Consider the following 26,112-nt stretch of genomic DNA (forward strand, 5'->3'; position numbering starts at 1 on the left):
TCGTTCTACTTTTTATTTATGCTCTAGGACCAGATCTTGGTTTATTTGTAGAAATTTTCAGATTTATAATGGATTTAGTTTTATTTTTTTGACAAACAAAATTTTAAAAAGTCATTTTTTGCATTTTCCCATTCATTTTCAATGTGGGGTCATTTTGACCCCAAAGACCTTAAAAGGTAAATTTTTTTTTACACACCTTTAGAACAACCAAATCAAGCCCAGTTTTTTTGTGCATGTTTAGATAGATGATTTAGGAAATGTCACCGAGTTTCATGCCCCTGCGATGAAGGTAACACTTTTAAAAAATGAAGGAAAAATCCATTGGGGTCATTTTGACCCCAAAGGATGATTAAAGGCTAGAGGGACTTGGCTGTTGTTATTGATTCTATTTGGAAGTCTACCGGAAGTTAAGTTAGGTCCGCAAAAGCGCGCATGCGCAGTAACGTTTGTTTATGTTGTTACCGTTGAAACCGTCTATACAGGCATTATACTGAGGTAAACTGAAAAAACAAACAAACAAAAAAGTCAACAAAACCTTTCTGAATATTGTCAGTTCCCTGTCATTCATAATGTTTTCCCCTTTAAACCGAAATAAAATGAATTTGTTATCCACTCTAGATATCCACTTTAAAAAAATTTATCATTTTTAAAAAGTAACTAATGACTAAATTTCGACTAGTGGGCTATTCTCAAACATCCCTGCCCAAAACCATCTAGCTTGACCAGACTGGATGACCTTAGGGTGGTTTAAATCATTTTTATCTGCAAGCTGGTCCTACATGTGACTGGTGGCAGTGATCAGCTATAGGCTGAATGCTGGTGTGATTACTGTTGATTACGGCCCATGCACACTAATCTGCTAAACATTAGTCTGTGCATTGGCATGTGGGTGGCATTGTGGGCACAGATGCTAAACTGAGAGGGAGAGACAGCTGGCTCGACTCTCATTACATGAGATGTCCTACTGAGAGACAGACATCGTTGTAAGTAATCTGAATGTGTAGGACTGTGTTAGCCGCACTTGTGCTGGCCGTAAAATACAACCTCATTAGCAGAATGAAAGTTTAGACTTTTATTTGTGCAACGGTGCTTGGATTAGATTTGATTACCTCCCAATTAGCAAATGAAGAGATTAGCTCTGCGTTTGGTTATGCCAGTCTAGCATTACGTTATTCATTGACACTTTAGCCTGGTGCAATATGTCTTATATTGAATGTTCTTCACATACAGTACAAGGAAACACAGCATGTAGTGTTTAAAATGTGTGTGTGTGTGTGTTTGGAGTATATTCAGTTATCTGGGGGCTTGATGGTCCTACAGAAAGATCTTTGCATTACTTGACTGGACCAATAAATCTTTACTAGTAGAAAGACGGAGACATTCCCTCTCTATATTTCTGGATGGGTTTATCTGATTAGAGGGAGGAGGCACGTATTCGAGTTGCTTTTGATGACTTAATCATTAGATTTCTAGGTGCTGTTTTTATTTGATTTTAATTAGCATCAGAATTTGTGTATAATGCAGTTTGTCTCTCTTTTAAATGCAATGCTTCATGCATCTTAACAGCTGTTATTTAACAGCCCATGTTTTTAGGGTTGAAGTCCACAAATGCAACTGTAATGTAAAACACATTCACATTTTTTTAAATGCAAAACCAATATCACAGCAGTTCAGTCAGTGTATTGTTTGAGTAAATGAATTACTCCGGGATATTGGTTTGTTTGAACTCAGAGGGAGTGTCAGCCACATTAAAAAAGTTAACAGCTTAAGTCATTTGTGGATTAATGCGTATTGGAGACGCAAACCGTTTAAAATGATTCAGTTCGATTTGGTGAACTGGTTCAAAAAGATCCGGTTACATCGAATGATTCGTTTGCGAACCGGATATCACAAACTGCTTTGTTTTGAACTCTCTCACAACAGACACGGAAGAGAAGACAATGCTGAATAAAGTCGTAGTTTTTGCTATTTTTGGTCCAAAATGTATTTTCGAGGCTTCAAAAAATTCTAACTGACCCTCTGATGTCACATGGACTACTTTGATGATTTTTTTCTTACCTTTATGGACATGGACAGTAGACCGTACACACAGCTTCAATGGAGGGACAGAAAGTTCTCGGAGTAAATCTAAAATAACTTAAACTGTGTTCCGAAGATAAACGGAGGTCTTACTGGTTTGGAACAACATGAGGGTGAGTTATTAATTACATAATTTAAATTTTTGGGTGAACTATCCCTTTAAATGTTATGTCTGTTTTGTTGTTATATTAATAATGATAATAATAACAACAATAATACTACTTATTTCTTCTCTTTATTCTTGTTTTTCTCTGTTGTATTTTTCTTTTTATATATTTGTATTCACTGTATTATTATAATTATTATTATAGATTTTATGTTGTATTTTTGGTTTTATATTTTTATATGATGATTGTGGTGATGATGATGATTATGTCCTGTTATTTTTATTTTCAGTTGTATTTTTGTATTTAAATTGTAAGTCTTTTTAGTTGTTATATTTAACAATTATAATACTAATTGCCTCTTATTTTTTATTTTGTTCTCTCTTTCTCTCTCTCTCTCTTTATTTATTTATTTATTTATTTATATTTGTGTTTATTTATTGTTACTCTTAAAGTAAATGATCAGGGCTTACCATAAACTAAATGCTATTAGGCTAATGAAACAATACACATTGAAATGTGCCAGTTAAATTGTCCATTTCGATTTCATGTTACTTTTTTCGTGTCATTCTCCTTCCTCTCCACACAGTAAAGACTAGGCAATCACCCTCTACGCTCGCAGTAGTCTGTTTGATTTTTCAAGAGCAACACAATAGCATGTTCTATTAGGCTCTAAGTTCATTACAAAGGAGTTCAGCAGCCAGTGGATCCATTAGAGCAGAAGTCAATCACAGCAGCATTCAGTCCATTAGATCCTTCACTCATTACTGCATCAGAGTGTGACCCTACTGCTGTTTCTGGATGACAGCGGCACTTCACAAGGTGTTTCGTCAGTCATTGTCGTGATTTAGTGATGCACACACTTTATATGGTACAAGAATGAATGGCTTGTTTGTTCAGACAGCCTGTATTCATTTTCTTCCATCTCTCAGGAATACTTGACTCTGATTGGTTAATCAGTCAAATATGTAAGGTATAGTGTACAGATAGCTGCTTTCAATATATATATATATATATATATATATATATATATATATATATATATATATATATATATATATATATATATATATATATATATATATTATATATAATTCAAATAAAATGATTTGGGTTAATGTAAATGTTTTAATAGTTTTAGTTATTAAATAAAAATTTTTATTAACTGTTTTATGTAAACATTTACGTTAAATTATATATGTTGTGCCCTCTACTAATATTGACACCCTTGGTAAATATAAGCAAAGGTGGCTGTGAAAATAAATCTGCATTGTTTATCATTTTGATCTTTCATTCAAAAAAAAAAAAAAAAAAAAAAAATATATATATATATATATATATATATATATATATATATGCATATACATAATAAATAAAATAAAAATAAAAAAATCACAAAATTCTAACCTTTCATTAAAAACAATGTACAAAGTAAAACAATGTCAAGTGGGGGGAAATCTCACTGACAAGAAAACTTCAGATCCCTAGCTCAATGTGGGTGCTTCTTCTCCTCAGTAGGGCTCAGGTCAGAGGACTTGGATTGCCATAACAGAAGCTTTATTTTCTGTTCAGTGACCCATTTTTGTGTTGATTTTAATGTTTGTTTTGAATCATTGTCCTGACGGAAGATCTAAGCATAGCCTATTATAAGATTACTAACAGAGGCAGTCAGGTTCAGATTTTTTATCTGTTGGTATTTGATAGAATTCATGATGCCATGTATCTGAACAAGATGTCCAGGACCTCTGGCAGAAAAAAGTCCCAATACATTAAAGATCCAGCAGTATATTAAACAGTAGGCATGTACTACTTTTATCCCTGTTTGCACCAAACGCATATATATATATATATAGTACAGACCAAAAGTTTAGACACACCTTCTCATTCAAAGAGTTTTCTTTATTTTCATGACTATGAAAATTGTAGAGTCACACTGAAGGCATCAAAACTATGAATTAACACATGTGGAATTATATATGGAATTATATACATAACAGAAAAGTGTGAAACAACTGAAAATATGTCATATTCTAGGTTATTCAAAGTAGCCACCTTTTGCTTTGATTACTGCTTTGCACACTCTTGGCTTCTCTTGATGAGCTTCAAGAGGTAGTCACCTGAAATGGTCTTCCAACAGTCTTGAAGGAGTTCCCCGAGAGATGCTTAGCACTTGTTGGCCCTTTTGCCTTCTGTCTGCAGTCCAGCTCACCCCTAAACCATCTCGATTGGGTTCAGGTCCGGTGACTGTGGAGGCCAGGTCATCTGGCGCAGCACCCCATCACTCTCCTTCTTGCTCAAATAGCCCTCGATGCCTTCAGTGTGAATCTACAATTTTCATAGTCATGAAAATAAAGAAAACTCTTTGAATGAGAAGGTGTGTCCAAACTTTTGGTCTGTACTTTGTATATATATATATATATATATATATATATATATATATATATATATATATACATATATCATTTAATGCATATTAAGAAAACAAACAGCACAGAAAAAGCAAACTCTGCACCACACATGGTTTGAGTGTGTTTTAAAATTGCCTGGTGCATCCAGCTTTCCCACTCAACCTTCATCTGCTGCTCATTAGAGAGATTAATGAGTGTTTGGATGTGTTTGACCTGTGTCAAGGTTAGCCAAGGGCCTCTGATGTTGTCATTCTCTGGCAGCACAGAGGTCCGATTGGAGCCTTAGGCCTTTACTACAACCTGTCCTTACATACAGTACACAACCACGATTGTTTCTTTTAAAGGGTTGGTTAGCGGTTTATTTTAAAGTGCCTGGCTCATTGTACACAACGGTTTATGTGTTAAGTGTGTGTAGTCACCTTAAAGATGCACCAGTATGCAATTTGTGTCTGTTTATCAGCAAGCGAGCAGCTCTTCAGTGCGATTGAGGTCATTGAAACGTGGCGGATGCTTTCAGTTTTTATACAAAACATTCCTCAAAACGTAAAGAGAGTAAGAAAGTAAAGACTGGAGTAAATAGAAATATGATGTCTTTGTATATTTCTTTAGAGAGAGGTGTTTGCTAAATTAATCAGTGTACATATAAATAAGCTAATTAATGACATTAATGCATTATTATTATTATGTTTATTACATTTAAGACATTAATTTCTGTAAAAGTCCTTTAAAAAATATGGATTGAGAGAAGAGATATACCAGTATAAAACAATACTATTCATAATTTTGAAAAAATAAATAAAAATGAGAGTGACAAATTTGACACAATGCAACATTATCTTTAAATAAGAATTGGCTGTCTAGGTGCTATACTGAAATTAATTATGTATCTGTGTTTGACTGATGTACTTGCGGTCGGTATCTACAGATATTGCTCAGAGTTTATTAGGACTTGTTTTGTACTTTGAGCGAGCCACTTTGTCACAGTACCATCTGTTTGCTTTGTTAATGTTGCTGTGTGCCACTTCTCTGCTGTGTTATTCATTTATATATGCTATTCCTGAATAAGTAAGTAAGATGTGAAGCCTGGGTAGTTGACTGGACCCATCTGCATTTATCTATGAGTGCATGTCATGAGCAGTATGTAGACTCTGTGGGAGAATGTTTTGTAGTTTTATTGTTCAGAGCCAATACTTCTGAGCCACTTCAAAAGTTGTTCTCTCTCTCTCTCTCTCTCTCTCTCACTCACTCACTCACTCACTCACTCACTCACACACACACACAGACATACACACACACACACACACACACACACACACGTTTGTTTTTGTGAAAAGTGGGTTCATCCCATAGGAGAAATGCTTTTTTTTACTGTACAAACTGTATATTCTATCGCCCTTCACCAACCCTTACCCTAAAGCTCACAGGAAACTTTGTGCATTTTTACTTTCTCAAAAAAACTCTGTATGATTTATAAGCATTTTGAAAAATGGGGACATGGGTTATGTCCACATAAGTCACCCTCTCCTTGTAATACCTGTGTCATACCCATGTCATTATACAGAGTTGTGTCCTGATATGTCAAAAAAACAAGAGCACACACACACACACACACACACACACACACACACACACACACACACACACACACTCTCTCTCTCTCTCTCACTCTCACTCTCTCTCTCTCTTTCTCCCTAACTTTCTGATCCAAAGTGCAACTGAATTATATATTGGTTTCCCTTAAGCACAAAGTCAGAGTAATAATTTAATGCATGAGTCATAAAGGTGCCACTTGGCCCCAGTGCCTTCCATCATCTGTGTGTGTGCTTGTGTTCAGTGTCTGTGACAGATTTTAATACTGACGTTCATAATAAACATTCTAAACCTCACATAATCAGAATGTGTGTGAGATGCCTCTGCTTTGTTGTCTGTGGAGAGTTGTGTTTAGGGAGCTGTTCTATCACACGTCAGTCTCAGACTACAAACCCACAGACTGTCTGATGAATGTAGATCAATTCATTATGATGGCATATCCTGGTTTTCCAAACAAGCTGTTTTTAGTGGTGACACTGCACTTTTAATGATCTGATGAACATTATGTACAGTATTTTATGAAAGTTGTTCCTATGATTTATAGTAGAGTACAACATGTAACAGGTCGTTGAATACACATTTTCAAATGCATAATTAAAAAATTCTAAAGCTTAAAAAATAAAAGTAAAACAATGCTCTTTTCAGCAGCAGAATGTTTAAATACCCAATTTAAAGTAATTATGTTTGACATCACAATTTTGTATATATGTATATATATATATATATATATATATATACTCAGAAATTGGTAGTACATTTCAGAAATAATTATAAAGAAATGGCAAGTAACACATTGAATTGAACATGGTATTTTAAAGTAAAAAGACTGAAATAGTATTTTCTTGAAAAATATACTCCAATAATTTTCTATTTATAACTTTAAAAACATCAGTGTCTTGTATTGCTTCATTTTTGTTTCATATTTCAAATTGTGGCAGTGCGTTCTGCTCCAAAAAAAAAAAAAAATAAAAAAAAAAAACATCCTTGTTACAGCGCGCTGTGAGACTTGGTTGTGTTAGAGCAATGGTCAAGTATTTGACCTTATATTTGTCAGAATAGTAAAGTCGTTGTTTGTGCAATCCCTCAGAGATATGCTAATCTATTCACACCAGCACTGGGTCAATGAGGTTTTACTAGAGCAGAAGCAATGATCTGTCATAATATGTCAAATCCTGAGTTTGTCCTGATTCACTGATCCTGATGGATCTCCAGTAATTGTTTGGAAACAATGTTCGAATTGCACATTTTCTGGAGTGCTAATATATATGTGTATATATATATGTATATATGTGTTCAAATAGCTGATCTACTGTTTTCTGCGGTGTCGTGATTTTTGAATACATGTGTAGATAAAAGCTTTGTTTGATTTCAGAAATGTTGTGCATGTGTCATTTGTCATCATAAAGTTGATAAAGTTGCAGTGACCCTGGACCACAAAACCAGTCATAAGAGTCAATTTTTTAAAATTGAGATTTATACATCATCTGAAAGCTGAATAAATAAGTGTTCCATTGATGTATGGTTTGTTAGTATAGGACATATTTGGATGAGATACAACTCTGCAAATCTGGAATCTGAGGGTACAAAAATTCAAAATACTGAGAAAATCAACTATAAAGTTGTCCAAATTAAGTCCTTAACAATGCATATTACTGATCAAAAATTAAGTTTTAACATATTTACTGTAGGAAATTTGCAAAAATATCTTCATGGAACATGATCTTCACTTAATATCCTAAGAATTTTTGGCATAAAAGAAAAATCGATACTTTTGACGCAAACAATGTTTTTATTGGCAATTGCTAAAAATATACCCCAGCAACTTAAGACTGGGTTTATGGTCCAGGGTCACATACTGTATTTGCATTTTTATGGCCAGACTGCAAAGTGGACTGATTGTCAAAGGTCTGCCATCTGCAGAAGTGCTTGTACAGCCCAAATGTCAGTGTTCCGCTGACCTCTGTTTTCTGTGTGTCTGCAGGTACACTCAATGTTCTCATGAGGGTGAAGAGCATCGCCACTGTGGATTCTGCCTTCTGGTCTCTCTCCGGACACCAGGGGCCCAAATGGAGGAAGGCAGATGCTGAGATCTATCCGAGCGGACCCTTCCAGGTATGACTGTGTTTATGTGCAGATGTGTGCATGAGAGTTTGTATGGAAATGTGCCTTCTGATCTGTGTTTGTGCACATGTGGCTGTGTGAGTATATTTTCTATAGCACACATTTGGACAGGGGGATGTATCAAATATTCCTGATATATGCATGATGCTTTTGCTAGTGATGTTTTCTCTTTAATGCAATAAGAGTTGACTTCTTTTGTGCAGTCCACGTTGGCAGGTGTTAGTGTGTGAGTGTTTGTGTGTGGTTAGAGGCTCTGCGAGGGAATGATTGAGGAAGTGCTGAGTCGTGCTCTACCGCTGTCCTCTGGACCCGTGTTTCTGCTGAGTTGAGCTCTCAGCACAACAGCTGCAAAGACCAGGAGACGAGGAGAAAAGGTGCTGGAGAGAGAAAATGACAAATTGTAAGAGTTTGAAGAGCAGGGCTGAAAAAAAGAGAGATTTATACAGTGAAGAAAACTGAGAAGGGCAGAAAAAGATGAACACCATATGCAATAGGGATGGAAGTGAAGATAATTTCTGGTGGGGTGGAGAGTTTACAGGTAAATGGGACACACTTTCGTCTGGGCTCATTGGTCCTGGTCTTGTCAGATTATTTTACCCTCATTCTTTCTACACTGCTGCTTAAAAGCAACAAGAAATTGCATTTGACTTTCGTAATGGGACAAATTTCCAGGTGAAACTGAATATTCAGTTGGAAACAATGTAGAACAGGGCTGGTGTTTATCCTTTGGGATTTGATTGGATCAGGAAATATAGGCTATGTTATTTATTAATATTTTTTTTGGCTTCACCCAAGTGGATTATAACATCAGAAAAAAAGAGTTGTTTCATAGGTGGACAGCATTATTACATTTTGTTGAAGATTATGAAAACATGTAGAGCAATATAAACTGATGAATCATGCTCAGTAAGACCTGGATCAAGTTGTAACTATTTGTGACCCTGGACAACAAGGGTCACTTAGTCTCAAGTGTCAATTTGAGATTTATACATCATCTGAAATGCTGAATAAATAAGCTTTCCATTGATGTATGGTTTATTAGGATCGGACAATATTTGTTCGAGATACAACTCTTTGAAAATCTGGAATCTGAGGGTGCAAAAAATTAGAAATACTGAGAAAATCACCAAAATCACCTGGAGTTATCCAAATGAAGTTCTTAGCAATGCATATTACTAATCAAAAATTATGTTTTGGTATATTTACGGTGGGAAATTTACAAAATATCTTCATGGAACATGATCTTTATACAAAAACTGTTCTCACTTTTCACTTGCTGTTTGGAGTGGGGAAACTTTTATTTTTCTTCGTTTTTTCCTCACAGTTAATTTTTTTGAAAAAAAAACAACAACACTTGTTAGCCTCTCTCCTCTTTCTGAACTGTCTCTTTCATTTCACTCAGTAATGCAGTGTATTTGACACTTGAAGACATAAATAGATCCTCACCTCTCATCCAGCCCCCAGTTGGCCTCCATCAATCGATGCTAAAGACCAATCCAGGCGTTCCTGGACAGTAGGACTTGACAAGTCCGGCAGACAGCCGTGTTTCTCCGCTGTCTGTTTGTTTGCTCTGCTCTCATCTCCTCTTTGTTCCTCTGTTGACTCTTGCCATGTGCAGAGGCTTGCCAAGATAAATTAGCATAATTTTCCCACAGAAGCTCAGTGTAAAAGAAAGTACATCTTTTGCATCGTTGCATGAGGCATCTCACCCATCGCTAAGCCTGATGGATCAAGCAGAATCACAACAGCGTTACTTTATCTGCAAGCTTTACTCAGCTGTGTGAATCCATTACATGGGCAGCATGTTTGGGGTTAAACTGAGCGGGATGGATTGTCGAGGGGTTAGAGAGATATAACAGACCTCACAGCACTAGTGGAGCTATTAGAGATGTTACTATCTTGGGAGTAGAGAACTGGATATTAATCAATATCTACAGTATACATTCAGCTAATTATATTCTGAGTAATTTCCATATATAATTTTATAATCTTTACATATCACAATTTTCTAATTTAATATTCATATAGACACACATTGGTGTCTTGAACTATGATAAACTGAAGTTTATTTTTGCAACAACAAACAGCTAGATGTGCATATATAACGCCATTACTATCGTTAGTTTTAATTTTTAATTTTATTCTAATATATATATATATATATATATATATATACTGTATGCTGATTTATTACCAATGTTGGATATAAGATTACACATAAATAATGTTGCAATTTTTATTGAACTTTTCTAGTTCTGTATGTCTTACATAAAGACAAAGCAATGTTGTAACATCTATGTGCAACATATTTTCAATATAAAAAGCACTTAGAGCAACCACTTTAAAAAAATAAATAAATAAATAAAATTATAGGTATGTCTTTTAGTGTCGGTTTGTCTTACAATTTATTTATTTATTTATTTTTTTTGGACGTCTTCTCATTGATCAACATCCACATATGCTTAATGTAGAGTGATGGTTATATGGCCAACATGCTGGACGTGGGCCACTTAGAGAAGATTCAAAGGATTTTACACATGGGATTACTTTTGCCACTCATTACATTTTCATGCCACTTTTATAGAAGATAAAAGATACTGTAATATTTAACGGCATGGGAATGCACAGTCCATTTAAAGCCCGGAAGATCACTGCCATGGCCAAATCGGATGTGATTAAAAGAAAAGCTCTGATGAATATTATTATCATTACCCTACCATTGTGTGTATAAAATTAGTCCAGTCTGTGTAGGTCTTTTTCAAATGCTTTTTAAAAACTTCACTTTGTGGAACTAATATACAAAACATATATTTTATCCAATATTTTAACCAATTGGTATATGTATGTATGTGAAATGTTTATGTAATGTCTGCCAATAATATAGCTGTAGCTCCGGCTTTGTGCTCCTCTGTTGTATGTTTGATTGCTCCCCATCTATGACACGGTTTCAAATGGCAGTTAAGGCCAGTTGGTACTGTACGTGTAAAGGCCCAGTATAACTGTTCTCTTTTATAGAGCTCTTAAAAGCCACCTGCCTGGTATTGGGCAGTTTAACACAACTATAAATGTTTACTACCACATTCTCAGTATAATACAGTTTATAAATGCATTTTAAACTTTATATCCTGCAGTTTAGTAGCATTTTATTTAATTTCTCAGCTTTAAGTCCACTCATGTCAGTCAAGATTTCTGGCACCAAGAACAGATATTGTATTATATTTAGTTTACATTATAATTTTACTTACCTCTGATTTAATTTGATTAAACCATTTGTGTTTGCATGATAATACCCAAAACCATGAGGCTTATCGAAGTTATGTTTTCAAAAGCAAATTTAACCTGCAATTTTAATCTAGGATGATAACGTTTTTGGAAATCACTTATGCTGCATTTATTTAAACAAAAACATGGTAAAAATATTTAGAAATATGAATACTGTTTAAAATAACTGTTTTCTATTTAAATATATTTTAAAATGTAATTTATTCCTGTGACGCAAGACTGAATTTTCAGCATCATTACTCCAATCTTAAGAGTCACATGATCCTTCAGAAATCAGTTTAGTATGCAGATTTGCTGCTCAAGAAACCGTTCTTTTCAGTGTTGATGCATATTTTTACACAAACTTTGATGCATTCGGGATAATAGTATTTTTGGAAATAGGAATGTTTTGTAGCATTATAAAAGAACTTACTTTTCATGCATCCTTGTGGAATAACAGTATTAATTTCTTAAAGTAAATAAATCAGTCAACCATCAGACTACACTGAAGGTGGTATCTTCATATGTCTAGAGATCATAATATCATAAACATTTGAAAGTAGTTACATGGATGATTAGGGAACCACCTTGCAATACAATTTCAGTGTACTCAGTCACTCCCAATACTCTTGGTGGCATCTTTTGCCTAGGCAAACAGCACTACAGTTTTCTTCAGAAAATGTTTAAATCTAGTCTAAATTCTACAGTTTATCTTATGCATCTCTAAAGTCTTTTTTTTTTCATATCTTAATGGAAAAGGTCACCGCAGGCAGAAGTGATTTGTACGGCCGTGTGAAAGATGGCAGCAAGGAAACAAGATCGGGACGAAAGCGCAGGAGCTTTACAAAGGAAAAGTTCAGGGAGCAAGGGAGGGCTGGTAATTAGCTTTGCTTAATTATGATTTTCTGAAAAGATTGAGAGAAGAGCAGAGAAAAGCGTCCACTCTGCGAGCACTAATCCGTTTTCACACAGCATTTTAAGCTCTTTCCTCATCATCTCCTCTTTTCTCTTTATCCTCTTTATCGCTCGCTGGTTTCTCCGCTGATGCTCTCAGCTCTTTGTCATGTTTGTTATCCATTAACCTCTCCTCTCTGTGTGCTTGAAATTTCCCATCACTCTGACCTCTTGCCTCTCTGCCAGTACTGCTCTCCATAGTGATTGGTTGATGAAATTCACTAGACTACGAGTCTCCATTACAGCTAAATCACAGCCTTAAACAGTTCTGGTCTGGAACTCTGTTTCTTCATTCCAAACTCAGTGGAACAGTTCAGCCAAAAATTAAAGTTTTCCTTTTGAAAAGAAAAGCAAAGTTTTATCAGGGCCCAAGTCACTAGGGATGCAGAGCCCTATTTTTATTCTAAGGATTATTTATTTTTTTGCCCCCAACTATCTGGGGCTTTTTTTGCACCAAACATTTTAAAGCTCCTCCTAGAGTTTATATCCAATCACCACCAAACTTGGTGAACTTGATCTCATGGCATTTAGGATGCCAAATTGCAAATGGATTTTTGATATATCAAATGGTTTGGCCGAGACGAGGCAACATATTTATGGCGAAAAAATGGAAACAGGAAGTATGTTATGGCAGGCTTCTCATACATTGTCTGATTTGATCAAACTTCACATAGATGTGACAAAGTTATAGCACCACCAATAGGCAGCAGGAAGTGTGTTCTTTTCAAAACCCTTTGAAATCAGTTTTCAAAAAGATATTATTTTTTTTTACTCAGTTTACTTTACACTTCGTCAGAATAATGTTGAAACATGGCATATGTAAGATTGCAAAGGGATTCTTTATATCTTAAATACTGTTACCATGGCAAAATGCCAAACTTTAATATGATTTTCTGATGTTTTTGAGACACTTAACATGCCTAACATGCAGTCATTAGCTACAACCAACAGGAATTTGGCTATTTTGGTTTGAATGTGGATTTTTGGATATTCAGGCTATAAATCATTGCATACTCTTTTTAGGAGATTCATGCAATTCACACCAAACTTTGTCTACATGATGCCAAGATACTGAAGATGCTAAATTGCGAACGGGTTTTGGATTTCTTGAATGGTGTTGCCTTTCTTAAATTCATTAAACACTTTACAATAAGGTCTCATTTGTTTAATGCATTAACTAACATGGAATAATAATGAACAATTTATTATACAGCATTTATTAATCTTTGTTATTATTAGTTAATAAAATAAAATAAAAGTGTACATGTTAGCTAAAGATAGAACTTTACATTTGAATAATGTATTAGTATATTTTGAACTTAACTAAGATTAATAAATGCTATATAAATATTGTTCATGTTAAATAATAAAGTTAATTCATGTAAACAAATGAAACCTTATTGTAAAGTGTGACCAAAGTTTTATGTATCGTTCCCTTTGAGTGTGTGTTCTGTGTGTCTGCTCTTTGTGTACTCCTTGTTTGCAAGTCACTTTGGATAAATAAGCATAAATCTGCTAAATAAATAAACGTACTGTACATGTGAATGTCTTTAGAAACCATTCAATAATCTTATGTGGTGAACAAACTAAAATTTAAGTTCTTATTCGTTGAAAATCATAAGCACAATTCATTTAAAGTGAAGTGAAGTGACATACAGCCAAGTATGGTGGCCCATACTCAGAATTCGTGCTCTGCATTTAACCCATCCAAAGTGCACATACACAGCAGAGAACACACACCCGGAGCAGTGGGCAACCGTTTATGCTGCGGCGAATGGGGAGAAGTTGGGATTCGGTGCCTTGCTCAAGGGCACCTCAGTCGTGGTATTGCCGGCCCAAGACTTGAACCCACAACCCTAGGGTTAGGAGTCATACTCTCTAACCACTAGGCCACATCTCCCCCTTTTTTATATATATAAAGTGAAGTGACATACAGCAAAGTAAAAGGATAGGTCTGTCAGAAGTAGGATTCAAACCCATGCCTCCAGGGGAGACTGCGACCTGCACTCAGTGCCTTAGACCGCTCAGCCATCCTGACAATTTCCTGTAGACTATTTGTTTAAGTTGCTTTTTGACAGCCCCTGGTCTTTGTATTTTATCTTTGTATAGAAAAGAGCAGCAACAGTATTCTGTGTAACTTCCACAAAAGCTAGAGAGAATTTGGTGGAAGTGTTTCTTTAAGTTCTGCTTCACCTCCATCTCTCCCCTGTTCCTGCACGTTGCTCTCTATCCTCACCCAATCTAATGAACATGGAGCTGGAGAGGTGTCTGCAGGCCTACGCCTCTCAGACGTGGTGCATAATTGTTTCTTTCTGTCTCCACTGGCATCTGAGCTCATGTGTGAGAGGTGAATGGTCTGTCATACTCTTAATGAGCTCAACCCACTAAAGTCAATTGTGCTCTGCCCGTTAGAGGAAACCATTTGCATTAACGAACAGAGAGAAAACACACACATCGCCTCACCTACCAATTACTGCTACAAGCGACTACAGCGAGATCTCTTTGTGCATGTTTTGTGTGTTTTGTGTTTGCCCTTTGAGCATGTTTTTATGCATACAATGACCTTGTAATTCTGGAAGTGTACCATGAGTTAAATGCATTCTGTGTGAGTTTGAGAGTCTGGGCTTGTAATGCATGAATATATATTCAGGTGAGCAGATATTCTTATGGAGCACTGCTTGACATTGGCCTAATGATGTCGTGTCACCCAGCATCTACTGTGGCCCCACAGCCAATTAGCACAGACAAAGAGACTGTTTTACACACACAAGACAAATCAAATTACCCATCTGTCCTCATCCCTTGATCCCGTTCAGCCTCTGTTATTCTGTTATTTATGATTCGGAGTCACTCGTTGGGCATCGTGGGAGATGTGTGTGTGTGTGTGTGTGTGTGTGTGTGTAAAAGCACACGGGTCAAAAGTATGCTATCTTCACCTGGTCAAGCGTGTGAACCATTCTAGGAAGTGTCATTTTAAGGCTTAATACAAAACAGTCATACTGTCTCTCTCTGCTTCAAGTCATGTTGAAATTATAATATGATCTAAGAAAAACAAATACAAAACTGTCACTGGAGCAGTACCCTTTCAAAAGGTTCAATCAACCTATATTCATCACTAATTGTACATTTTAAATGCTAATATGTACATTTAAAATACCAGTACTGTACTGTATGTACCTGTAAAGTACTAATATGTACCATTTATGAGTAAATACAAAGAAAATAGCGATTTGAATTAGCTTTTATCTTAATATATATCTCTTTTCATCCTATTTTTCATTTATTGTTTTATTTATTTATTGTTTAAATATTGTTATTGCTTTTTTTTAATTTTTTATTTATTTAGTAGTTTAAGTGCTTTAACTATTTCAGTTTTCCATCTAGTTAACAATAATAGTCTTGGCATCTATGCTCTTTCCTCTCCAAATTTTGTCCATATGTAAAAGTTCTCCTAAACTTAAATCTCAAATACAGAGCCATTATGCAAAATTTCAGAGTATGTGAATTGCCTGTTTTTAAGGGGGCTGTGGGTGGATTAAATCTACTGAGACCCTGTGTTCATTTCAGCTGTGTTAGTCCACCTGCTGGGGTTAAGAGGTGTGTGTTTGTCTGGGGAGGGGGTAATTCAGTAAACTCTAGTTAGAATAAACGTGGCTTTGACATGGATCTGATTAGGTCGCTGCAGTGAGCTTCAGAGCTGATGTAATTATGCTGTCAGTCAACTTACTGCACAAATGTTTGATAAAGTACTGTGCTATTTTTTATGTGCTATGTAGTGCAAAAAAGTTTAATTGTGACTTGGGTCTAGTGCCATACAGAATTTAGAATCATATAGAGCAGTGGTTCCCAACCTTTTTCAATTAGCGGCCCACACAACCAAACACATATGTTTGTGTGGCCAACTGCAAAAAAATTAACTGATCCCGCTATTGTTGGGTTAATAGTACTCAGAAGCTAGGTTGTTAACTGTATTTATTGAATGAACTGGCAATGAACAGAAAATAACTTGGGCTGGCACCGCACAGCAAAATGGGAAAACCGGGTAGACAGCCAGTGGAGCAAGCAGTCAGGAGGGAACATGTTGACACCCATTTATGTTGACCCTGTTGACAGCCATTATGCATGTTTGAATTTGTTGTTCTGTAGAATATGCAGCAAAAATATCTAAGATAAATTGGTGGTTTATTCTTAAACCAATCAGCGAGCTCAAATAGTGGAAGCATAGTTACAGTTTAATATTTATTTTTTGTTATTTAATTATATATATGAAATGATGTTATTATGTTATGACTTAATCATTTTTACATATATTTACAATATTATTATAATATTGTAACTAGGGGCCGCAGCCCACAGGTTGAAAACCACTGATATAGAGAATGGTGTTCAAATTCCAGTTCAGTTCCTGCTGTTCCAAGTTGCAGAACTGACCTTTTGCAGGGAGCTTGATTGACCGAATCTGCCATTTTGTCCTACAAACAACCCAGAGAGGAGAGTAGATTAATGTTGGTGTACTTGAACTTGAAAAATGGTGGGTATTGACATTTTTCTGTGTTTGAAATAAAATACCTTCTGATGTTCATTCATGTTTATTTTGTGGTTTAAGTAAATATGAAAAGATGATCAGTTCATGTGCCGCTTGAACTGAGGCGCTACAGCAATCTGTCAGCCACAAAACTGTATTTATTGGTTGAAATTCTCAGAAAATGACAAAATTTGAAAGCTGAGACCTTGTTTCATATGACAAGTAACCTGCTTTGTCGGCATGTTGTCAGATTCCTCTTTGCTTCATGATGTATTTTTCCCAGCGTGAGCACATGATGTGTGGTGTGAGAGCGGCATGCATGGCCTTTCGGACATAGAAACACTAACTGGGGGTGGGGCAGGTATTTGTGAAGGGTCAGTTCTAATTTGTATTCATGGATGCACTTGTAAAGAATTGTAGTTCTTAATATTATCTCTTATTATTTCTTAAATGTTCCTTGAAAACAAATAAATGTTTGGAATTTTTTTTTTCTGCTATTTTTTCAGTTTTAAGTTTTATTTTATTTTTTTTCAGGTGGTGTTCGAAGGTATCCGTGGAAACGGCTTTGAGGGAGACATCGCTATCGATGACGTTTCTGTTTCCAAGGGCAAATGCAAACAAAAGGATAGCGTGGACAAAACAGGTCTGTACCATCAATTTTTTTTTTTTTTTGGGAATATTAAAGCAAAAGAAAAGACGAAAACCTGTGAGTAATGAAACAGCACTGAGAAGTGACCTTAAACCAATCTTTTTTAATCATCCTTATGTTTTTCCAAGACTTACTTGCTTCTGTTGAACACAAATGGAGAACATTTAAAGTATTGTTTTGGTCCCTCTATTCCATGCACTTCAAAATAATAGGGACTTTGTTTTAAGTTCAGAAAGGGTGGAAAGGTATCATAAATGCAAAGTTTGAAGTCATACAAATCTTGACTTCATTTATGGTGCTTTTTCATTCTTTTTTGTGCTTTTAATAATACAGACAGAATATCAAATGGTTTGATATAACATTAGGGTGAGTAAATGATGACAGAATTTGAATTATTCCTTTAACTCCAGTACAACAGGAAGGTTTTAGAGATGAACTGACAGTGAGTAAGTTGTGCCAGGACTGTGCGCGTACAGGAGAGATGCCGCACCAGTGTGAGGTTGCTGATGGTGGAGGCAGCTGTAGTGGACTGCAGGGGTTCGGGCCCGGGGCCCAGCTCTGACAGCTCTGGCTTCTTCTCACCTCGTGCAGCCCTCTGATGGTGTGGCAGGCCTCGGGTCTCCTCCTGGATGCTGATCTTGGCAGATGATGGGTGTGAATGCATGCACGCAGACAGGAAAAGGCCCAGCGCCAGACTCTGAGAGAGAAAGAGAGAGAGAGAGGGCAGTTGGCCAGAACACCATCTCCCTCAAAACCCACCAGATGAATTGATAAAATATAATTCTCATTACTGTAATGCAGGATGATAGTTTTTACATTTATTCTTTAAAAATGCAAAATATAATTAATTAATCATGTTATCAATAATTGCCTCTAAATGGATATACAGTACTGATTAAAAGTTTGTTTTAATGTTTTCAAAACATCTTAATCTCTTAGTCTCTTAATCTCACCAAAGCTGCATTTATTTAATCAAAAACACAGTACTAAACATGAATAATGTGAAATATTATTACAATTTAAAATTGAAACTTTTTCTATTTGAAAATATTTAAAAATGTAATTTATTTCTGTGGTGTCACTTTTTGACCGATTTATTGTGTCCTTTCTAAAGAATTAATTTCTTTCAGGAAAAAAGGGGTAATTGAAAGACATTACAGTATATTGTCATGGCATTGTATTTCTATTATTGTATTTCCATATCATTGAACATGACTATATGATTTTTTTTTAAACAAAACTGGAAACTACACCAAAAAAAGAAAGAAAGAAAGAACTAAAGAAAAATACTGTTACATATACATATGTAATACATATATAATATATAGCTGTCTCACAATGTTTCACTGACAAACGTCTATGAAGATAGATGAATACAAAGAGTAGTATATGAGCAAATAAGAATATATGAATATGACTAAATGATTAAATAGATAATGATTGAATTAAAAGACTGTAAAGATTGTAAAACACTTCATTTGGCCTTCCTTCCGGAGAGGAAAGTTACAATGTCCATGGTTACTCTAGGCATGAGACAGATCAACAACAATTATCCTCAGAAACTATAAGATACACAATTATCAAAGAATTACTTAGATCTGAACAAGAACAATTCATGAAAAATAGATAAATACCTAAATAACAATATGTACTATTACAACTATTAACTGTCCTTAATGATGGCCTCACATGACACGTGCACTTCGTGTCACACAGTCTTGTGTAGAATAATTTACTGAGTCAAAGACCTAAATCCCCATCACATTTTCAGGGCATAATGATTCTTGATAGATTGAAGTTTTGACCTTCTTGTTCTGAATATTTAATATGACAAAACCCTTATTCTTACTCGGTGAAACCTGTCAAGAACATGTCCTGGTCACATTTCATACCAAAAAGATATCAAATATTACATTTTGCTTAAAGAAAATAAAGCCAGTTTTTAGAACTATTCGATACTTAATGACATTATGACAATGATGTTAATTTCACCTTCTAGTTCATATTGCCATGTTGAAAAAAATCTCCATATTTTAGTACAATGTGAATGATATATTATTTAAATGTTGCACTGGTTCATATAGATAATAAAACAAACATTCAAAAGTAAAATGTGTGGTTGCATTACAGTAATAAAAATAGGCTTATGTATTTCAGGGATTTATGATGAAGGAAACTTTTTTATTTTTGTAATTCTGTTTTGTTGAGCAAATTTTAATTGAATTACAGAGTTCACTAAAGATTTGACTAAATGATCTTAAGTTATTATCATACAAATTCAGAAGAGTTTTATCTAATAGGTTTCCTTTTAACTGTTTAATTTGCCAGATGGTCTCACATTTAAAGGCCACATCTCAATTCTTTAAGTCACATATTATGCAATGCAATCCTTTAAATAAATAGCTAGGGTTGAGCAAATTAACTTATATTTAATTTTTTTATTGATACACCAGGTGTTAACCCTGACATTTATACCACACAGTGAACAAACTGTGTAGCTTCCTTTTTATAAGCATTATTTTTATGGTATGGTACCTCAAATGGAGTGTACCTGTAGACATTCAGGAGTGTAGGAACTATCTGAAAGGTTCAGGAAACATGTTGTAAACCTTATCATCATGAATATTAATTAATTAATTTCAGCTAATTTGCTGAAAGGCATGTAAGCAAGCATCAGGTCTATAAAATGTTTCAGCCAACTTTTAACACTGTTGTTTGGCTGTTTAGTTTTAATTCCAGCTCCATTTTTTCTTCTCTTGCTGCTAAACAAAACAAAACAAAACATATCTCCCAGATTGGAAAATGACCTGAAACAGATTCACCTGCATACACAGGCACTGTGCTGTGTGCCAAAGCATGCGCACTGCCCGCAAGGCATTAGTTTCTTCTGACAGTAACACGTACAGACATTTTCATATACCAATCCACATAGCTCTTACAGCTCCAGCCTGATATTTTTTTCGATTTTAAATTGTTAAACACCTCAGGAAGCTGTCATGGTAAAGTGAAAAGAAAAAAAAATTCTCCATTATTTTTTCTAGTTCTAATGTAATCTTATACATTAGTTTTTGGAAGAGTACAGCTCTGCTCTCTCCCCTGTACCTGGGTTGGCATGAACACTGGTGTCACACACACACACACACACACACACACACGGCCCACACAGTAAAACCTGTTCATGCCGCCCACAGGTGCTGAGCTGTGCTTACACACAGGAAAGTGTAAGGTGAGCTGCGTGCGGAACACCGCAGGGCAGAACAAGAGAACCAAATTAATGATTAAGATCAATCATTGTGAAAGCTCCCTCACAGAGAGAATATTCCAGATCTCAACCGTATGGATTGCTGATAGCTGTTGTTTGTTTCGGGAAAGTTGTGTGTATGTGTGTGCTGTTAGCTTGCAGGCTCTGTCTCTGACCCATGAGGCTTTGCTATAGACTAGAGCAGGGGTCTCCAACCTTTTTGTGAGTGAGGGCTCCCTGAAGGGATAAAATAGTCTTGTGGTCTACTTGTTTGATATAGGCACACAAACATGGAAAAGAGTTTGCATTTTAGCACTTCTGGTTCAATTGTACTAAAGTTAATGGGTTTTTAGTGAAGTGCCTGAAAGACGGTCTGTGGTAAGCACAAGCTCAGGATATTTTCATGTTTTATTCTGTGATATTATATAAATAAATAATTAAATAAATAAAGACTAAAAGAGTTGGCTTAGTGGTGGTGACGTTAAGTCATGTGACTTTGGTGGAGTTTGTTTATAGCCTTGTCTACATTTAGCTTTTTTATTTCTGGCGGTTTGCTTCAAAATGTATAAAAGTTGTGTAATTTGTGAAGCATATAATAATGAGCAAAATGTACAGGAATCATAAACTTATTTTGGTCAAAGAGCTTATTTTCTGCAATAATCTAAAATCCAGTAGAAAACATCTTCTTGACTTTTTGTTGGGTGACCAGGGTGATGCTAACATCCAGACTGGCTTATAAAGATGCGTCAACACTGCAGCACAGCGCTCTATACTTAGTGATGCTAATGCTGGTTTTCCCTCCAAAATGATGTCACTTCCTGTATAACGATTGCATTAAGGAACTGGTTTATGTTAGTTAAGAGATTGTGCTAACTGGATAGAAAGTGATATTATGCAATTAATAAGTAAGTAAACAAATGAAGAAACAATTGGAATATTTCTTAATAAATTACCTGTTTTTTTGAAACTAGAAAATATGATTTCTGGCATAGCCAGAATGACGATGGTTTCTTCTGCTCTTCTCTGGCCTGTTCTAATCGAGGTGCTGCCCATGGGAGCTCAACCGTGAGCTGTTCTTTCTTTAGAGATGAATGATGATTGGCTCTGACATCCCATGTGTTATTGTGTCCCCATAAATCACACCTTGACTGGGATTTGGCTTTAGGGTGGAAAGGCAGAGCAGGCAGAACAAGAGAAGTAGTATGTGTGATTTGAAACGAAGGTGACCTGTTGAATCAGAATTAGAATCTGAAGACCCCACAGCACACACAAAAATTGAAATTTGTTACAGTGCCACTAACTATTGATATATCCGTTTTTGAACACTTAATTAACTGATTTCCCTCTCTCTTTGATTACAGGTTATAATATTAGACTTGTTATCTTGCTGCACAGGTGCATAAGTAACCTGCCTCCACACACACACACACACACGGACACCCACTCTCAAAATTACCCGCCTCCTTCAAAAGTCCTTGAGAGAGATGTCACAGCTCACACAATCTCATTCTTTATTGAAAAGGAAGAATAGAAAGTGTTATTATGAATAAATTGATTTCCTGCTATAGCCAGAGAAATCCTTGATATAATTTCTTATTGATTTTTTTTTTTTAATACAATACCTGCTCCTAATTTATTAAACCCATTTTGTTGCCAGCTTGTATGCATAATTAAATGCACACGTGTATGTGTTGTAAGTCTGCTTCTTAAACAACACTTCAAGCATGTTTTGTCCAGCCCTCATCATCATCTGAGGCCATTTCCTGTGAGCTGTGCCAAACGATATTACTCAACGTTACCTCTGAGACATAATGACTTGTAATTGTCCTCTTGCAGGTCATCTGTCTTCCGTAGCTCAAAGATATTACCGCTTAGGGCCTCCGGTTCAGTCATACGATGATGCCAGCCCCTGTAACCCCATCTGTCTGATCCATTATTTCAGTGTCCCATGCTCCTTTGTGCCAAACACTCAACAGGAGCACAAAACCATTTATGATAGCATCCCACGTTCTGTTCTGAAAGGGGTCTGATCCTGCAACTGTTGTGTGGTTAAGGTTAAGAGACGTTTTTCTTAAGAGCATTGTATGAACTACATATTGAGTTCAATATGTTTCTTTCTCCGCTGAGCACAAAAGAAGATATTTTGAGTAATGTTTGTAACCACAGAAATTATGGTAACCTTTGACTTCCATACTATGGATTAAAAATCCTATTGAAGTCAATGTCTGTCTTCAACTTTTTGGATGTTAGGATTCTTCAGAATATTTTCTTCCATGTTCAACAGAAGAAAGAATCTCATTTTGGGTGAAATAACCCTTTAAGGTCATACCATGAACCTTAGAGGTACAATGTTTTCTCTTTATGGGTAGTGCCTCAGTGACAAGCTGTTGTACCCCTAAAGAAATGCCAAATTTGGCACTTTTCTCAGAGAGTGTTGGTTTTAGTTCTTCCAACATATAATACATATAATAAAATAGCAGTTGGTTTCTCAGGAATGAGCTTTTTAAGAATTATTGCATTCAGTTGTGTAATGTGTTGTCCTGAAAATGTGACCAACACAATCCATATCTAAAGTGCCTTGGAAATGCTTTTGCCATTTTTTGCGGGGATGATTTTTTAACCTTGCCGAACAAGAGTTTTCATATGGATTTTTTTTATATTCAAAGCAGTCCTACACATCAATAATAAAGTCTAGGTTCGAATACCAGGGAATGGTTGGACTGCACTGCAAGTGGCTTTGGATAAAATCATCTGCCATATGCATAAATATACATATTATTTAGGAGAAACATCTGAGACAAAGTAGATATTTCAGTGTAACATAGCTGAGAGCCCCATTAAGTCTCCTGAACTATCAGAGAACAACATTTGAGCAATTTCTTCTGGAGCTTTCACATTCATGTAGGAGATCCCACTCACTCCCACAATACTATTATGTCCCTTTTCCACTGTTCTGTCAATATAAAGTGGCAGATGCACAACAATAAAGAAGTAGTTGTGTAAAGAGTGTAATAGAGTGTCTGTCTTTGTTTACAGCAGTTCTGTCTGGGACACACCAGAGTTTTCACCTTCTTCCTGTGATCGTCCAGCTGCTGTACACCATCTCTCTGACATTCCTTCTCAGATGATACAGATAGCCCTCAGCACACACACCACCAGTGTAGGACGGCCCCTACGGCAGCAATAAGATCTGCCCCAAAACATGACCACCCTTCCTGCTACTGCGTCCTCCATTTCCTCCTGTTTCTTATTCCCTGTGTCCTGGCTGCAGACTTCCTATTACCATTCAAGTCTGCTGTTTCTTTAGTTTCTTGTCATCTTTGTGGTCACTTGTTGAGCTTATATCTGCTAACTGGCACCTTTTATGTTTTATGTAAGTGTTTATTTTATACATTTCTGTCCATATATCTTGACATCTTCATCACTGGCACCCGTGTATGTATCTGACACCAAAGTGTCAATTATAACCAAAGATGACGGAGGGCTTACAGGATGAACAGACGGCTGAAAGAACAACAAGGACGTCCTTTCCCCAAATCAACTACTCTTTCCACACAGTTCAAGTGCACAGAGATGTGATTTTCTTAAGACACTAAGATTGCAAGGAATAACTTGAGCCGGAACGGATGAGTGAAACAGGTGGTCATGAAGTTACTGATGACCTGAATGGACCTGTACATGCACGTGTACATTGGAAAATATAAAGCTGCAGAAAGGACAAACGGACTCCAACTGCAACTTCTAGGACTGTGACAATGTGAAAATAAAGAAGCACAAATTTATATCTTTTTTTATTTTGGTTCCTTTACTTAGTATCCCATGAGTCTGGGTTTGTTGTACACTTTTTGTCCTTTTTCTTTCTTTACCAGAAACAGTGTGCCACTGCTGCATTGCCATTCAGTTCGTTCGATTCCAAAAATGACACAATGTGAACTTTGGACCAGAAGAGCATCAGTTACCTCACCCTCAATCTACAAGAACCATAAAACACCTGGACAACTTATGAGAACTATCACTTTTAGCTTCAATAAAACTGCCGGAAGAGTGTTGACTCACTGGGTCAGTCATTCTCGTTCAGCAATAGGACCGTACCTCTGACTACAATGAATATTATTTTGGCACAGACTCCAACAGATGGATGACTCTAGACAGACAAACTCCACTCTTGGCTTTGGTGATCAAGAATGTCATTTTGTATAGTGTTAGAGAGAAATTGCCTGTGCGTGCAAGCTCTTCAAGGGGACATTTTTTTTTTTTTTTTTTTTGTGGAAGTTTTGAGATGGCAAAGAAACAGTGTTGACATGAAAAGTTGACCTTGTTCCTCATTAAAGCATCCTATAGTATTGCTGCATTCCATTTACATTGGAAAGTTGGAATTTCCAGCTTTCTACTTGGAAAATTACAATAGAATGCCACTTGAAGTCACTTGAGTTTGAAAACCCTTTTGGTGAGATGCACTTTTAAGCAAATTAAACACACCAATAAGTCAAAGTTCTTACATTATATTATAATAAAACACGTTTAGCAAATATCTGCTGATAAGTTATCCTCTAAGATGATAATCATACACTTGCAGAACAAATGCAAGTACTGTGCTAGTAATGCTCAAATTTGGCTGCTGGGGACTTCTTTGTTGACAATCAAGATCTGTACAGCAAACAGTATTGCCATTTTATTTTCTTATATATATCATCTTCCAAACTTTAGAGAGGAGAACACCTTCATGCTTTGAAGTCAGAGATACCAAGTAGGAATATCCCACATTTGACTTGTAATTGAATGCAGCATAAATCACAGATGCCAATGGTTTAAGATTCAGATGCAATATATTATGATTGATTTTACTTTCAAAAGATATGAAATGTACGCTATCCTCCCTGGAACTTGTTTTAAAAAAAATTGTCACATCAAGTTAAATAACATTTAAGCACATGCTTAGAGTTCAGAAGCAATATGTGATTGTCTGATGTGTAAGCAAACCAGGACTGTGTGTTTGATCCTTTCTGAAAGCTCAAGTATGTTTCATCACATCTGTCATCACTGCAAGGGAAGGGCAGGCACAGAAGAATAAGAGCATATGACAAAAAAAAGGGAACCATTTGTCCCTCTTTTTGAGTGTCCTTTATCAGATTTGCTTATGCTTGGATGTTTTGGTGCAATCGTGTATACAGTATATATTT

The 26,112-nt window shown here is 35.9% G+C and overlaps 1 protein-coding gene across 2 annotated transcripts in view; it reads left to right on the forward strand.

Moving 5' to 3' along the window:
* LOC132110429 (MAM domain-containing glycosylphosphatidylinositol anchor protein 1-like) overlaps positions 1–24,977 on the forward strand; it is a 186,167-nt gene extending 161,190 nt beyond the window's left edge. The window contains exons 16-18 of one of the 2 annotated variants that reach the window (XM_059517022.1): positions 8,163–8,293; positions 17,577–17,685; positions 23,972–24,977. In XM_059517022.1, the coding sequence (XP_059373005.1) occupies positions 8,163–8,293; positions 17,577–17,685; positions 23,972–24,060 (329 nt within the window). In that variant the 3' untranslated portion in view covers positions 24,061–24,977. Of the gene's footprint in view, positions 1–8,162; positions 8,294–17,576; positions 17,686–23,968 lie in introns of both variants that reach the window. The other variant, XM_059517021.1, reaches the window with a different exon arrangement.
* The last annotated feature ends 1,135 nt before the right edge of the window (positions 24,978–26,112 follow it).

The sequence above is a fragment of the Carassius carassius genome, chromosome 30, assembly GCF_963082965.1.
Source record: "Carassius carassius chromosome 30, fCarCar2.1, whole genome shotgun sequence".
Taxonomy (NCBI): domain Eukaryota; kingdom Metazoa; phylum Chordata; class Actinopteri; order Cypriniformes; family Cyprinidae; genus Carassius; species Carassius carassius.